The sequence below is a fragment of the Ceratotherium simum genome, chromosome 16 (assembly GCF_057802395.1).
Source record: "Ceratotherium simum simum isolate JZ-2026a chromosome 16, ASM5780239v1, whole genome shotgun sequence".
Taxonomy (NCBI): domain Eukaryota; kingdom Metazoa; phylum Chordata; class Mammalia; order Perissodactyla; family Rhinocerotidae; genus Ceratotherium; species Ceratotherium simum.
In genome coordinates this window covers 38,609,690-38,625,633 of record NC_141915.1, presented here as the reverse complement: position 1 = coordinate 38,625,633, position 15,944 = coordinate 38,609,690, and the positions used below count along the sequence as shown (strand labels likewise).

General features: G+C 57.6%; 1 protein-coding gene across 1 annotated transcript in view; it reads left to right on the top strand.

The window, feature by feature from the left end:
• SRCIN1 (SRC kinase signaling inhibitor 1) overlaps positions 1 to 14,441 on the top strand; it is a 42,815-nt gene extending 28,374 nt beyond the window's left edge. The window contains exons 16-21 of the mRNA XM_087441057.1: positions 720 to 874; positions 1,212 to 1,364; positions 1,991 to 2,113; positions 4,478 to 5,062; positions 5,976 to 6,122; positions 13,365 to 14,441. Of these exons, the coding sequence (XP_087297183.1) occupies positions 720 to 874; positions 1,212 to 1,364; positions 1,991 to 2,113; positions 4,478 to 5,062; positions 5,976 to 6,122; positions 13,365 to 13,499 (1,298 nt within the window). The 3' untranslated portion in view covers positions 13,500 to 14,441. The remainder of the gene's footprint in view (positions 1 to 719; positions 875 to 1,211; positions 1,365 to 1,990; positions 2,114 to 4,477; positions 5,063 to 5,975; positions 6,123 to 13,364) is intronic.
• Positions 14,442 to 15,944: the final 1,503 nt, after the last annotated feature.

Here is a 15,944-nt window from a genome sequence, read left to right as displayed (position 1 = left end):
TTTGCGTTTGTTGTTGGCGAGAGGGTCCAGGCCGGGGAGTAGCAAGCAGAGCTGAGGCTGAAAGATTGGCAGGCGCGGAGGATGCTGGGCCAAGGAGCTTGGACATGGTTTGGGGTAATAGGGAGCCACTGGGGGATCAAAGGCAGAGGAGTGTCAGGTTTGAGTGACTTTTCTGCAGGTTGCCCTGGAAATAGCCCGCACTCTCAAAAGAACTGGGTGAAGGGAGAGCCTGATGGGTGGGTCAGGCTCTTGCAGTTAGCAACCGCTCTCTCTCGATAGAGAAGGGATGAAGATCTGTGCCAGGGCAGGGGCTGAGGGGCGGTAGGAAAGAGATGGATTGCAGCAGCACTTCTCAAACTTGAATGTGGGTGTGAAATCACCTGGGGATCTGCTAACATGTGGGTTCTGCTTCAGTAGCTCTGGGTGGGCCTGAGCTTCCGCGCTTCTAACAAGCTCCCAGGTGCTGCCAATGCTGCTGGTCCATGGACACACTTTGAGTAGCAAGGGGTGGGAGAGCTGGAAGAGGAGGAGTGACAGGACTTGGGGCTGAATTGCAGGGGAGGTCAGAGAGAAGAAGGAGAGGCCTGTGTCCTTGCCCCTGAGCTCTCTTCTCCCCTCCTCCCTGGAGGAAGGAGCAAGGTTGATCCCCTTGGAGTGAGATGTGGCACACAGACTCCAGGGTTACAGGTCCCTGACCCCAGCCCCTTGGCTGCCCGCAGATGAGCTGACAGTGCCCCGATACCGCACGGAGAAGCCCTCCAAGTCACCCCCGCCTCCCCCTCCCCGCCGGAGCTTCCCCTCCTCCCACGGCCTGACCACCACGCGCACGGGAGAGGTCGTGGTCACCAGCAAGAAGGACTCGGCCTTCATCAAGGTACCACCCCCATCTTGGGCCAGGGACAAGATGGGTTGAGTAGGGGGGATGCCTGAGATGACCTCTGGAGACCCTCTGGGGTGGCCCCCTCTCAGAGGAAGTGGAAAGAAAGAAGGGAGCTGGCCAATGGTGACTACTTCTGGCTTGGCATCTCTGCATTTGTCCTGCTTCCAACCCAGGCCCCTGTCTATTGGGGGCCATCCTGGCAGGGGACAGAGGAAGTGGCAGATGAGGAGCCTGGGCAGGTGGGAGATGGTCTGGAACTGATGGGGCCTAGGAGGTGAGCTGGTGCTGGAGGGGGCAGAGCCTGGTCTTGACGGGGGCCTGCACCTTGCAGAAGGCCGAGTCCGAGGAGCTGGAAGTGCAGAAGCCCCAAGTGAAGCTGCGCCGGACCGTGTCTGAGGTGGCCCGCCCGGCCTCCACACCACCTATCATGGCCTCTGCCATCAAGGACGAGGACGATGAGGACCGCATCATCGCTGAGCTGGAGGTGGGTCAGGGCACGCCTGGCCTCGAGTCATCAGTCAGGCCGGCTCCCTTTCCCCACCAAGCTGACCCCAGGGCGTGGTGGCCGGACTGGGACAGGTGGATGGACTCTCGGGCTCCCTGCTGAGGCTGGCCTGTTTGGGACCCCAGCCTGCTTGCCTCAGTTTCTTCTCCACTGTAAAATGGGGGAGGGGGTCTAGAGTCCCTCCTTGCAGGTTTGAGTTTTTTTATTGTAGTCTCTGAGAATGCCCCCCGCAACTGCCCTGAGACCCCCTGTGCTCTGAGACCCTGATCCCCAAATGTTCTGAGAACAGGGTGCTTGAACACCCTTATACCCAAGGGCCTTGAGCCCCTCCCAGTGCTGTAAGTCACCCGTACTCAAGTGTCCTCAGCCCCCTCCCCAAGTGGCTGGAGACCTTGGACTACCAGGGCCTCTGGAGGAGGAGACAGAGTGGAGGGCAGAGTGGCCAGTGGCCATGGTGAGGGGCCAAGGAGTGAGGCTGGGGTCCCAGTGCCAGCCCAGGCACCTCCCCCATGGTGCCCTCCCTATGGGTGCCTGGGCCATCGGCTAGCACCCCCATCCTCCCTGGGCCCCCTCCTCCAAACCTGCCCCCACCTTCTGCTCCCCAGGTGTTTGAGAGAAGCTCAGTGTCTTCCCTCCCCCCCACGCCCCGCCGCCAGCCGATCCCCACCTTGCTGTCCCCCCAGGACCTGGGGCCCCCCGGGGGCTCAGCCCCGGGCCCCCCATGGAAGGTAACGGGCTGCCCTCCCCTCTCACAGCGCTCTCTCTGCCTGTGCCTCCACAGCTTCCTCTCCTCACCTCTCACGCTCACCTGCTAAACGCCCGTCACATCCGAGTCCCGCCACTGCCACAGCCTCACCTGTGCTCTGGCTCACCCCCTCCCCAGCTTCAAGGACAGGCGCACACCCCTCCCTTCCCTCCCAGAGACTCCAGCAGCCTGGTATCTGGTGGCCCCTTGGGTCTGCATTGTCTCACAGGTTTGATTCCGAGTCTGGCCCGTGGTGGCCCGGGTATTTTGTTCCGATCTGCAGCCCGAGTTTTGGTCTGGCCCAAAGCCCGGGTTTTGTCTTGGTCTAAGATTGGAGTCTGGATCTTGCTCACTACATGACTTTAGGTCCAGCTTCAAATCTGACTTTGTCCTGAGCCCTTGCCTAGTCCCTGCCCCATCCCCCTACTCTGCTGCCTGTGCCAGGTGGGGGCTCCGTTTCTTCCACTAGAATCTATGCCTTGCACTGGGGGCCCAGGACACCCCAGGAGGAAGTTTCGTTTACAGCCTCCCTCCAGCCCATGGCCCCATCTGATCAGGGAGCTTGGAATGGAAGAAACCCACACCCTTCCTTGGCTGCTGTCCTGTCTTTCAGCATTGGGAAGTTCTTCCTTCTCTCTAACTTCAGTCCTTGCTGCTGTCCTGCTGCACTTATTTCCTCTTTCTTCTTTCTTGGGAATTTGGGGGTGGACATGCTGTCTGCACCCCCAGGGGACTTGGGGAGGGGGACCTGAAGGGTGGTGGTCTGGGAACCTCTGCCCAGTCAGGTTGGGGCAGGAGGGCCTTTGCTCTGAGGGGGACAGCTTCCCACGCACACACATATCACCTGCCTTGTCTGGTTCTCCTTGGCCCACAGTGGGCTCCATGCTGGCCATCACCTGATTTCTGGCCTGGCTTGAGGCCTGGTGGTGCTTTGGCTCCCTGGGCAGGGGGAGCAGACAGGCACCAGATGGGTGGACAGTGCTCTCTGCTGGGCAGAGGATGGGCACAGAGCAGTCCGAGGAGCCATCTGGGGATGAGCAGTGTGGAAGGGGTGCCCCCCCGGGCTGGCTGTGCCCTCAACACCTTGGCCTGCTGCACCCAGCCCCTGCCCCTTTCTGGCCCTGGGAGCCAGTCCTGAAGGGGTGCAGTGGGCAAAGCCCCTCTGCTGGCTTTTTGGGCTGGCTGACCCTCTGCATCCTGAGGTGCCATCGGGCAGTGGAGCCAGGCGGGCATGGGTTGCCTCTCTGCCTTCCCAGTCTGCACCTCCTACTTCCAGGTAAGCAGGTGGCAGGGCTGGGTGGGTTGCCTTGGGAGGGGGACTGGGGGTCCCTGCTGCCCTCCACGCATCTCCCCATGGCTCCTTTTAGTGGAAAGAACACTGGACTTGGAGTCAGACTGCCTGGGTTCAAATCCTGGCTCTGCCACTAGCTAGCTGTGGGGAAGTGACGCTGGGTGAATCATGTGAGCCCCACCCTTGATTTCCTCATCTGTAAAGGGGACAATGAGAGGAGTAGCCATTTCTTGGGTTATAGCGAGGATTAAAGATGAGGACTAAGGTGATGGTGCCGGCACGGGACTCTGCTCAGAGTTAGACCAGAATTCACGCAAGGTGGGGGATGATTGGGGGCCTCTCTCCGTGCCCCCGCCAAAGCCAGGGCTCGGGGGCGCTCCCACAGAAGCAGACGTTCCAGCTTTGCGGAGCCTGCGTGCAGCAGAGGCCCTTGGCCCAGCCCCTGCCCTGTGGCTGTGAAGCCCTTGGAGAAAGCTCTGAAGTAGGAGGTGGGGACCCAGGAGTCTCTGGCCTGAGACGAGGATGACAGCCCCACCCTCAGAGGCCAGAGGCCAACACCTGGTCTCCACCCGCACAGGGCTGCGGGTCTCAGTCACTCAGTCCAATTCAACAAAGAGCTACTATTTATCAAGCACTTACGACGTGCAGGCACATGTGTTCTAAGCGCACGCCCATGTGAGCTCACTTGATTCTCTACCAACCTCACGTTGCCCCATTGCACAGATGGGAGATGGGCACATTCATGGGAGCACCCATGAGACCTGCTTCCTGGGTTTCACAGGGGGGTGAGAAGTACACATGTATCTGGGGTTCTGGGGAAACTGCCGTCTCTGCCGGCAAGTGGGAGACCATAGGCTGTGGTGGAAAGAGGCCTGAGCTCTAGTCCCAGCTTTGCCCCTGACTTGCTGGATAAACTCAGTCAGGACCCTCCCCTGCCTCAGTTTCCCCATCTATGAAAGGAAGGGGCTGGGCTCACCCATGTCTAACCCCTATCCCAGCTCGGGGTGTTTTGGTTTGCAGGGATCACATTCTCCCTCATCTTTCTTCTCCCCCCAGGCTGCCCCAGGCCCCAGGCCCTTCTGTGTCCCCCGGATCGTCTTGACAGAGTGTGCCCCCAACCCTCCCTCCCCACCGGAGGCCAGGCTTGAGGAACCTGGTTCCAGGACGACCCCCACCCCACGACTTTGGACCCTGGCTGGCAGTGGGAGAGGCTGGGATGGCCTACAGGCCCCACCACGGGTAGTGGCTGAGGCTTCCCAGCCCAGGAGCAGCTTGATGCCCGAGAAGGAAGCGGCAACTCTGGAGAGACTGGGGATAGGGGGCTGCAGCCAAGAGGAGGGAAGAGTAGGGGTCCCCTGTCCTCGGGGACCAGCCCCGGATGGGGCTCGGGAGCCCTTCACTGCCGAGACCCACCCAGAGGAGACCCCCAAGGACTCTGGACACGATGCCCAACCCTGCAGTGGGGAGCGCGGGGGCCAGCATGCTGCTGGCCTAGGCTGCACAGTGAGGGGCGCCACCACCCAGCGGATGGACAGCCTGGAGGAGACACTCCAGGAGCTGGAAGCCACCCTGAGCCAGCTGGGCACGGCTCCTGCCGTGGGGCCCCCTGGCAGCCCCCCACTCCCACCCCGCAGTCCCCAGGTGGCTGCCTCCTCTGCTGTCCTCCCCTCCTGCCTTCATGCTCCAGTCTGTCTGTCTTCAGAGCTGGAGGGAATGGGGGAGCACCACACCAGCCCCCTCCTCCCACTGGCCTTCTCTCAGTTCCTGCCACCCTCCTGGGAGCCTGGCATCGGGCGGGGTTTGCAGGCAGAGCCCGGGGGAGGCTAGGAAGCTGGCCTACCTAGGGATCAGCCCAACCAGCCCTGGTGGGGACCAGGGCCTCTCCCCTCTGCTCTGTATCTGTAAACCAACAAATAAAGTTCTCTCCCCTTTTCCATCCCTGTGCTCCCCTCCCCCTCTCCTGTCTGACTCTGTCTGTCTCTGTTGTTTCTCTGCCTGCGCCTCTGGATCCCAGAGCCCTTCTGGGCCTGCCTGGTACCTGGGGTGGTTCAAGGTGGGTGGGCTTGTCCATCTCTAGGGAGACTTCACCCCCATCCTCCCGTTTGGAGGAAGACATGGGCCTGGTACTGCCAGTCCTGCTCTGTCTACCATTATAAAGAACTCCCCCCGCTCCAAATCTCAGGCATGCTCTCCTGGGCCCAGGATGGTGCCCTTGGCCGCGAGTAGGGGTTGTACCAGGGACCCTCACTTTAGAAGTGGCTCCCCCAGAAGGGCACCAGCTGTCCCTGGGCTACTCAAGGAAATCACCAAAGAGTTATCAGGAGCTGTTGGGAACCTGGCTGGGGGCCCCTGTCCCCTCTCCTGCAGGGGGACCTTAAACATAGCCTCAGAGAGTGGAGGTCCAGGGAGTCCTGGACAGGGATGTGGAGCCGGGGAGGGGTATCCAGGTCTCGGAGAGCCCACTGAGGAGGTCCCAGCCCCAGAGGCCCCACCCAGTGCCTGGGATTCCTGTATGATCCCACCTCCAACCCTGACACTGTTCCTCTTCCCGCAGAGTGGTGGTGGTGGTGTGCCACCCATGAAGGTGGTGACTCCAGGGGCTTCTCGGCTGAAGGCAGCCCAGGGCCAGGCAGGCAGCCCTGACAAAGGCAAGCATGGCAAGCAGAGGGCCGAGTACATGAGGATCCAGGCCCAGCAGCAGGTAAGCATGGGTACCATGGGGGTCCCCTCCTGCGCTTTCCGTGTGCTCCTGCTGTGTGCTGGGTATCTCCTGCCAGTACTCCTGTGACCACCTTCCCGCCAGCTGCCCAGAGAGATCCTCCCTTCCAGGACTGCCCTGTCAGTCCTATGAACCGTTTTCTCCGTCCTCTCCCCAATCCCAGTGCTCTGGGTCTGGTTTGGAACATACGTTCTCAGCCAGGCTGCTCCGTCTCAGGAGGCCCCTCACCCAGGGCAGAGAGAGCCCTCGCCCCAGCTGCTCCTGGAGGAAGGGGAGCAAGCAGACTCATGTCCCCACCAGCCGCAGTGCCCGGGTCCCTTCTGCAGCCACCGGCTGGCCCTGGGTTGTGGGAGGGGCTTCATCCCCCTTTGTCTTCCTGCCGCTCCTCTCCTCCGCTTCCTACTCTCTGCCCCTAGGTCCCGCCTGCTCTTTCGGGACCCCACTCTCATCTCGGCCTCCCTCTTAGCTCTTTGGCCATCTCCTAGCTGAGGGAGGAACCAATTTTGCATCTGCTTTTCAGTCTTGGGTTTTGGTTTCAGTGTGTTCCCTGCTGACGTTCGGTGGGAGGGGGCAAGAGGAAGAAGGACTTCGGCCCCCTGGTAGGTGGGGGTAGGGTAGGAGCGGCAGGGCGCTGCACCCTCTCTCAGATGTAGTTAGTGGGCATGGGGACGGTGTATAGAGTTGACAACCTCCCCCGTGGCTGTTTCTGCCCCGTGGCCCAACCGTGTGGCCCAGTCAGAAGGTGTGGGATGGTCCCTGGGCCTAGATGTCAAGAGAGACCTTTAGTGTACTCGTTTGGTTTGTTACTACTTCTGAGCAGCTCCTGTATGCCAGGCCCATTCTGGGTGCTGGGGTGGGAGTGGAGGCTGCGAAATATCCAGATGCTGTGACTTGAAGAAAGTTCTAGACTCAGAGGCAGGAGGTTAGAGATAGGTGAGTCCAGCCACTGCCTTTACAGACAAGGGGACAGGTGAGAGAAGGAAAGGGAATTCCCAAGGGTACACAGCAAGGTGGCATCAGAGCCAGGACTGAGACCCAGGAACCCCAAAGCCCTTCCCACCACGTGGCCTTGTGACAGCCCTGGGCATCCAAGCCCTGCCCACCCTCTGGCTGGCCCCTCAACCAGCCTCTCCTCACTGGCTCTCACTGGCCCACTGGCTTCCTCGTGGGTCCCCATCCACACCCTGCACATCCTACCCCCAGCTCTCTTCCCTGTGACCACCATGGATGAATTCCCCTCGTCCTGTCCAGGCTGGTCCCTCCTTCATGTCCAGAGCAGCAGCTGACATTCATGGGGTGTTCACTTCTGCCAGACACACACATCGTCTCATTTCACACTCACCGCACCACTCTAAGGTCTTTATCCGCATTTGACAGATGAGGAAACTGAGGCTTTATCCCAGGTCACACAGCTGGCACGTGGTGGAGCGGGATTCAAATCCAGACTGTCTGAGCCCCTACCCCATACACGCGCTAGCTGTAATTATGCTCCACCGTCTCGCACCTGACTCCTAACTACCCCAGCTCCTCTGCATGTTGCCCTCTCTCCCGCCCCTCTGGTCAGCAGTCAGCTCATCGCCTCCAGGCCCTCTCCTCCATTCATTCCTCAGCCGCCTCCGCCTCCCCTCCAGCCTCACCGCTGGGCTTGGCTAGGTCTCCAGTGTCCTCCCGATGGACTCTCCCCACCGTGCTCTCCCCACCTCTCTGCAGCATTTGCGGGTTATACTCTGACCCCCCATACACCGGGGGGCTGTATTCCTTCACCCTCCATTCCTTGATATCCTCTCTTCCCTTGTTGGCCCTCACCCCGACCCTCCTGACTCCTTCCTGGGCGTTCCTCCTCTGCCCGCCTCTTCATTTTGCTGTGCCCAGGTCCCTCCTTGGCCTCTCTGCTCCTCACGGCGCACGCTCCTCTCATGGGGTACCAGGCGCCATCTGTCCCTGCCCAGGTCTCTGTCTGAGCTCAAGCCTGCCCCAGCTGCTCTCCCCTCAGGAGGTGTCACCCACCCCCAGGCATCCACCCACACTTGGGGCGACTCCGTGAGCTCTTGCTCTCCCTCACCTCCTACACATGCTAACTGTTCTGTCCTCCCACACTGCCGCCACTGGTCTGACTCTCTCTCTCTCGCTTTCATTTTTCTAGTAGCCTTTCTTTGAAAAACCGTCTTCTTTCTAATAAAGTAATACATGTTCCTTGTGGAAATTTTTTAAAGTAAAGTTATAAAGAGGCAGGGAAAAAATCATCTTATGCCTCACTACCTAAATGCCTGCCCTTCTGAAGTCTCCTTGTGACTTCTGTCACCTCTGACCTGTTTTCCCAGACCTGCAGGGCGGGGAGGGAAGTTTGTAACGTGCAGACTTGATTCTGTCACTCCCCTAGCTTAAAACCCATGCCCACCGGCCCCTGCCGGGTAAGAAGATGGAAAATCCTTCACATGCTGCCCAGGGCGCTTCACGAGCAGCCTCAGTTGCCTCCGCCCAGTTCTCCCGGCACCCTCCCCCCCACACCCTCGATTTGCTGCAGCCACTCTGGGTCACCTGGCCGTCTGTCCTCTGGGCTGGGACACCTCTCCATACCAACTCAGTCTGTGACCTTGGGCAAAGTCCTCTGCCTTCTGCAGGCTCTTTCCTCATCTGTACAATGGGTTTTGAGGTCACATAACACTAGATATGGGAAAGAGCTTTGAAAGCCACAGAGTGCTCTCCAAAGGGAAGGAGTCACCATTGTCCTTGGTTGCAGTGTACACTTGTCAGGGACAGGGCTAGGCAGAGGCCTCCGCTCATCACATGGGTCTAACACGTGGAGCCCGAAGCTGCCTTTGACAATGATGAGGGGAGAGGAACAGAAGTGCTGGGACCAGAGACACAGAAATTGGGGGGGAGGGGGCCGAGATGGGGGTGTAACAGTGCCTGATACTACAGAGAAATCAAAGGACATGATTGAGGAAAAGCCCTTGGATGTTGTGCTCAAGACGCAGGCGTGGGATGGGAGCGAGATTCCCAGGGATACAAGGATCAAGGGCTTAGTGCAGACGTGAAGCCATGGACACCCCGACTAGGGCTAAGAAATCTGTTGAACACCTGGCGTGTCTCCTCAGATGGCTCAAATGAAGAGACTGTAATGAAGGGGTCACCCCAGAGGGTTGAGGGAACAAACAAGGGGTGTTGAGGCACCGAGGGACTAGAGAAAGCAGGAGCTGTGACCTCCCTGGGGAGAGGGGCAAGGATCAGAGTGTTTAGGGAGCCCAGTGAGAGCTGAGTGGCAGGAGTTGTAGTTATGGAGGTTATGGTGCAACAGGGCACCGAGGGGGCAAGGAGTAGGGAAGAAACTTTACTCCCCCTCTCTGTTTTCACTCTGCCCTAATCCCGTTGGCCAAACCCAGCCAGAAGCCAATCAGCAAAGGCGTGGCAGGGGTCAGCCAACCAGGGTGCAGAGCAGGGCAGAATTGGGTCTGGGGGGTGGAGAGGCAAGTGGAAAATAGCCAGCACACCTTCTGTGTACCAAGTTTATGTATCTTATTTAATCCTCATGACAACTTTATATCTTAGAATATATGTGCTTAATCCATTTTGTCACCGCTCCATCCCCACAGCACCTAGAACCGTGCATGGCATACACAGGCACTCAGTAAATAATTGTTGGGTAGGTGAATGAATGGATGAATTTGCCACTGATCAGGCCCAATCCAGATGGAAAGAGACAAAGCAGACTTGAAATGTTACAATAATGATATAATAATAATAGCTACCATTTATTGCATGTGTTCTGAGCGTGGGCACTGAGCCTCGTGTATCATCTCTTGTGAATCTGATATCGCTGCTTTGCAGGTGAGGACGTGAAGGCCTAAGAGATACCCGCATAGGGTCATGCAGTTAGGAAGTGGCAGAGCTGGGACTTAAACCCACGTCTGCCTGACACAGATTCTGCTGTTTTAATGCTGGATTCTACTGCTTTATAGGGAGCATAACCTCATGGATGTCTCCACGCCTTAGTGAGATGGCACTTGTGACGGGAATACTATTGACAAGAGCGTTAGGGGAGCAACTGTGGGCCTTGCGTGTGTCAGTTGGAATGCTTTTAGCTGCAAATAACGGAAACTCCAATTCAGAATGGCCTAAACAGTAAAGAAAGGTATTATCTAACAAAACAAAAAGTCTGGAAGCAGGGAGGATCCAGGGCTGGGGAATTCAGCAGTTCAAGGACATCAGGACCTGGGTTCCTTCCATATTTTGGTCCTGTTGGCCCATCATCCTGCCCTGCCCCCATCCCCGCCCCAACCCCTGCAGCAGCTGCCTTCATTCCAGGGCTCCTAGGCATGCAGATCTTTTTAGGAGCAGGAGAACCTTTCCAGAAGCCCCCACCTGATCTCCCCTCTCTTCTCATTACCCATTCCTATCTTCCTTTTTTTTTCCCTCCCCAAAGCCCCAGTGCATGGTTGTATATCCTAGTTGTAAGTCAGCCTAGTTCTTTTTTACGTGAGCCCCTGTCACAGCATGGCAACTGACAAGACAGGTGGTGTGGTTCCATGACTGGGAAGTGAACCCAGGCTGCAGAAGCGGTGAGCGCCAAACTTTAACCTCTAGGCCATCAGGGCTGGCTCCTAAATCAGTCACTGGCAAGGAGAAAGGCGTTGCTCAAATTGCCGTAGATTTATCAGGCCCCACCCACCTTGGACTGGGGAAAGCGCCGCCTCTCCTGACAGCCGGGTGCCTGATTGGGGCAAATAGCAAGGAAGAAGGGTGTGCAGGCAGGGGGAGGTGGCACTGGGAATGGCCCTGGAGGAGGCACCAGCAGGATCTGCCACTTCAAGACGATCTACACTTTTATGGAAATCTACGCATCGTAGCATGGAGGGACAGGTCAGCATGCTCGGGACACAGAGCGAGTGCCAGACTCGGACCCACAGGAAGAGGAGGGGGGCGGGGGTCAGCCCTCTGGGCCTGGCTAACCGTTCCAGTCTTCTCTGCTGAAAGCTGAAGGTTTCTGCCTTGCCACAAAGGTGACAAAGCTCTGCCTCTCTGGACATAATTGGGAGCAACAGGGGAGGACTGTCTGGTGAAATGGAAGTGACAGGAACTTTCAGAGACAGCAGCTGTGTCACCTGAGAACTCAGAGCAGCACAGGACAGGGCACAGTTGGACATGCTCCCTCGGCTTCAGAAAAGTGGATTTTGAATGTTGCAGCCAGTCTCCTGGGAGGGAAGATGGCCTGAGAGGACTCACAGAGCAGCCGTAAGAGGTCTCCGTGGAAAAGGGGGCGGGGGCGGCCACGTCAGCCGGTGAACTCTGCTGCGTACTGGCGTTTAACGGCCTTCCCCTGGCTGTGGGAGAAGGTGGACATGGCCTGGGTGAGGACATGTCGCCTGAGTGAATACAGGAGTAAGGTGGCAGCACGAGCCTGAAGGCAGGGGTTCCAAAGACCAAAGCTCAGAATAGACTGCGGCTCTCGACAAATGCTAAAGGGAAGGAACAGAAAAAGCTTTTTTCTAGAGAGATGGGTTGAGAACAAAGAGGACAAGAGGACAGCCGGGAGGGACTCAGCGCTGGCTTGGGAGGCGATGAGACGTGAAGAGACGGGAGAAAGCAGACATGCTCCCCTCCCACCTGGCTTTGGGAGAAACAACTCTACATGGGAAAGGGTGGGAGGGGAGGGGCCTGGAGCCCCAAGGAGTGAGGGAGAGAGCTCTTGGTTGTCTTTGAATGAGTCTGTCTCTGGGCCCAGGTCCCGGGACCCCACGAGCAGGGGCCATGCCTGGTGCATGGTGCTCAGCAAAGGACTGAGTGAGTGCAGAGATCCTGTGGCTGCAGCCCTGGCGCCTCTGTGAGTAAGGCCTGAGCAGCCGCGGTAAGGAGGAGAGGGGTTAGAAGACCCAAATGGGGCCCTGGCCCTGATTCTCATGAAAGGGAAAATGTGGACTGCAGATGACAGCGTGGTGAGCACACCCAGGTAATCCCCATGCACGTGCAAAGGGACAGTGGTGCTCACTGACAGCAAAGGCGGGTTCACTGTCAGCCAGTCAGCCTGCCAGCTGTCCCCTCGGTTCAATGGAGTGACCTGCCCAGACCTAACTGCAGGAGGTACCCAGCCATGTGCCCCAGCACTGTCTCCAGCCCTCTTCCTTTCTGTCTTTTTCTATCAAGATGGTTCACTTATCACACTAGTAGCCAAGCAAGGCCGGGAGGGACAGTGGGTACAATGACAGGGAGAGCACCCCATCTTTGTAGCCCTAACCCGGTGGATCTCAAAGGTAAGTGTGCAGCCGGATCACCCGGGGCACCTGCCTAACATGCGGATTCCTGAGCCCATGCCAGAGATGGATTCTAGAGCGGGGCCTGGGGAATCTGCATTTGTGACCCGTCATCAATGGCTCTGGAACCATACAGTCCTCCAGGACCAGTACAGAGGCAGGGAGTCTGCTGGAGGTGGGGAGGGGGCACGGCTCTTCCTAACCATGAGAACTGACCAGGGAGTGCGGGATGTGTCATGAGGGAGTGACCTCCTGTTCCCCACAGGCCCAGCTCAAGGCAGAAAGAACACTTGTAGGGCATGCGGTAGGCCTTCCTGCCTTGGGCCGGAGGCTGGATGCAGTGGTACCTTTTCCCCAGCTTCCCGGGGGTAGGGGGTTGGGGGGTTCTTAAGAGAAGTGCTCCCCAGGGAGGGCAAGCTCACGCCTCAGTTGCCACCACAAGACCTTTTGCTGGGAATCAGCCCCCTGCTGAGGTCGGGAGGGGCGCTGGCTGGGCTGCTGGCCAGCTAGGACTAAGAGCCCACCTGCTCCCAGCCTGAGCCGCTCCCCTCTCGCCTCCCTGCACCCCCGTGGCAGCTAACATTTCACTTCTTCCTCCTCCCCTCCCTGGTCGCCCCTCTCCCCACTCCCCGTCTCCCCGTATGCCCGTCCTGGGCGCAGTGCCCCTTGTGCTTCTCTGCCCCCTCTCTTCTGCCGTCTCTCTTTCCTCTCAGTAACTGTGGACCTACCCTCCCGCCCAGGTTCCCAGGACCTTTGGTCCACCCCTGTGCCCCCCTTTCTCCCCGTGCTGTGGCCCCCTCCTCCCCTGTCTCAGGGGACAGACCACTCTCTCCAGATACCCCTCTGATTTCTTCCTTTTGCTGTGAATTTTCTCTTGTATTTGTGGAGGTTTTTCATTTTTTAAAACTTCAGCTGGGAGCCAGCATGAAGGCTCTGCCTTCCTCTCTCTGACCCCTGACCCCTGTTTTCGTTCCAGGCCACTAAACCATCTAAAGAGATGAGCGGGTCGAATGAGACCTCGAGCCCAGTCTCAGAAAAGCCCTCGGCTTCCAGAACCTCTATCCCTGTATTGACTTCCTTTGGGGCAAGAAATTCTTCCATCTCATTCTAGAAGCCCCCTCACACCTCCACCCCAGCCCGTCCCCCTCCCTTGCCCCTGCCATTTCTCTTCCTACTCTTCCCTTCATCTCCACCCCACCCCCACTCCATTCTCCAGACCCTCCCAAGGGTTTGCCATGGGCGTGGCCCTCCTCAGCTCTCTATACCTATCCCCTGTTGGTGTTTTTGGTTTTTTAAATGATTCACTTTTAATTATCTTTTTTTTTTTAAAGCAAAATAATAAAACTAAAAACCAAAACACACCACCTTCCCTTGATTTCCTGTTCCAAAATGGCCCACTTCCTGTCATCGTCCGTCCCTTTTCTCTTTCCCCACTCTTCCTCTGGAGTCCACCCTGAAGTTCCTGCATCCCACCCTCCCCCCCACCTTCCCCCAAATTCCCAAGAGCACTCCAAACAAACTCTGAGCCATGGAGACTTGGAGCGGCAAGACACCCCCTCTCCCCTTCCTCGGAATCCTTCCTGAAGGACCACCTGGACGTTGGACCAACCCCAATCTCAGGCTGGAAAATGGGACGCAGGGAGCCTCTGGCCCTGGAGGTGCCCCACCCGTCCATCTGCAGGATGTGACTGAACTCCGCTGCTCCTCTGCTCCCTTCCACCGCCCTGGTGGGCCTGGAGTCCAGAAGGCTGGGCTGGAGAGGGAGGCCAGAGTTTGAGGGGTCTCAGGGTGGGTGAATCTGTGTGTCCTTGGAGAGGAGTTGGCTTCCTGGGATGCCCTTCCTGTGGTGAGGAGCCGCCTGCCTGTGCCGAGCGGTGGAAGGGGCCCTTTTGGACTACTGTTGGTTGTGGACGGTGGGTTGAGCAGGCAGCCTGACACTGGGGACGCTGCCTTGGACGGGGCAGCCCTGAGGAGGGGTATTTGGTACTTTTAGTTTCCTAATTTAGCACTTTAAATAACATTAACTTATTTAGTGGGGGCGGGGTGGGCAAGAATGAAGGGCCTAGCAAATTAGATTTTGAGGCCTTGAGGGTGGGAAGGGTCTGGTTGTGAGGGAAATGGGGGGAATAGAGAGGGTGCTGATGGGGGGCAGCGAGGACAGCTCTGACCCCACGGGTGGGGTGACTTGACCTTCAACTCTCCTCTTTGAGATTTGAGGGTTTTCAGGGAAGGGGTGAGACGTGGTTTTTAAATGGGGAGCCGGTGACTGCTGGTGAGATCCTTGAGGGCCCCTAAGGCCTGACCAGCCAGCGCCCCTGACCTGCGGACACCTGCCTTGCAGAGGCTGTGGGCAGAGGCATTTGGCCAGGTCCTGAGAGGGGGAGGGAGAGACCAATTTTGGTTCTCAGCCCCAACCTCCCAGAGGGGGCAGGGAAGGGCCAGCAGGGAGATTATGTGGGTGGGGAATGAGGAGGATGGAGGGGGGGTCCCCAGGGAGCAGGATTCCTATTTGGAGCACAAAGTGGGGTAGGCACAGGGGTGGGGGGGGGTGGTGCTGGGATTAGTCTGCCTGAGTAAGCACAGAGAGAAGGAGCCGTTGAAGGGACGGAGCCTCCTAGACCTGGGGCCTGGGGGGAAGGTCAGCGCTTGGGGAGAGCCAGGGGGGCTGTTGAGGGTTGGGAAGGGAGGGGAAATTGGGTTGTGTTTCTTCATTTCTTTCTTTTTCTTTGTTTTGTTTTTGTTGGCTCATCCTTGTTTTCTAGCTTTGGATCATTTTTGTACAAAGGCAAGCAAGCCTTTTTGAAAAATAACAAAAGAAGAGGAAAAAAAAAAATCCCTCCTGAAAAAAAAAAACCCGGAAAATAGAAAAAAAAAAAAAAAAAGGACCTCATAAATGATGCAATTACTTTTAATTGCAGGCAACTCTTTACATTTAAGTGAAGTGTCTTAACATTTTATATTGTTTTAAAAATATATTTACATATTATATATATATAATATACGTAATATAAATATATATAAATATTTAAAAAAAAAAAAAAAGAAACCATGGCACCCTCTCCCTGGCCGCTGTTCTGGCAGGGGAGGGGGGCTGAGGATGGGCACATCCACCTGGCTTCTGTGGTCCAGTGAAACGGTTTGGTTGATTTGGCTGTACAGAGACACCCCTGACTTGGGAGGGGAGGGGGGAGTGGTGCCCCCTCCTCCCTCCACTCCATTACTCTTTGCTTGCTACTTTTGCCTGCCCCCACCTCCCACCCTCAGCCCTGTGACTTGAACGTGTGCCCCACCGTCACTGTCCTGAGTTGAATGTCCCTTTGTGGGGGGAGGAGGAGGTGAAGGGAGATGTCTGTCCACTAGGGGGCAGATGGAGGGAGCCCGGCCCCACCCCACCTGCTCACGGGGAGCCCAGTGGGATTTGCATCTTTCTTTCACTTTGGTTCCTGCACATTTACATGCTGAGAGGCGTTTGCGGGGAGTTGTGTGCCGCCTCTGTGTGTTTGTGTGTGTGTGTGTGTGCACCAGCACAAGTCCACTTACCTGCGTGTGGAGGGAA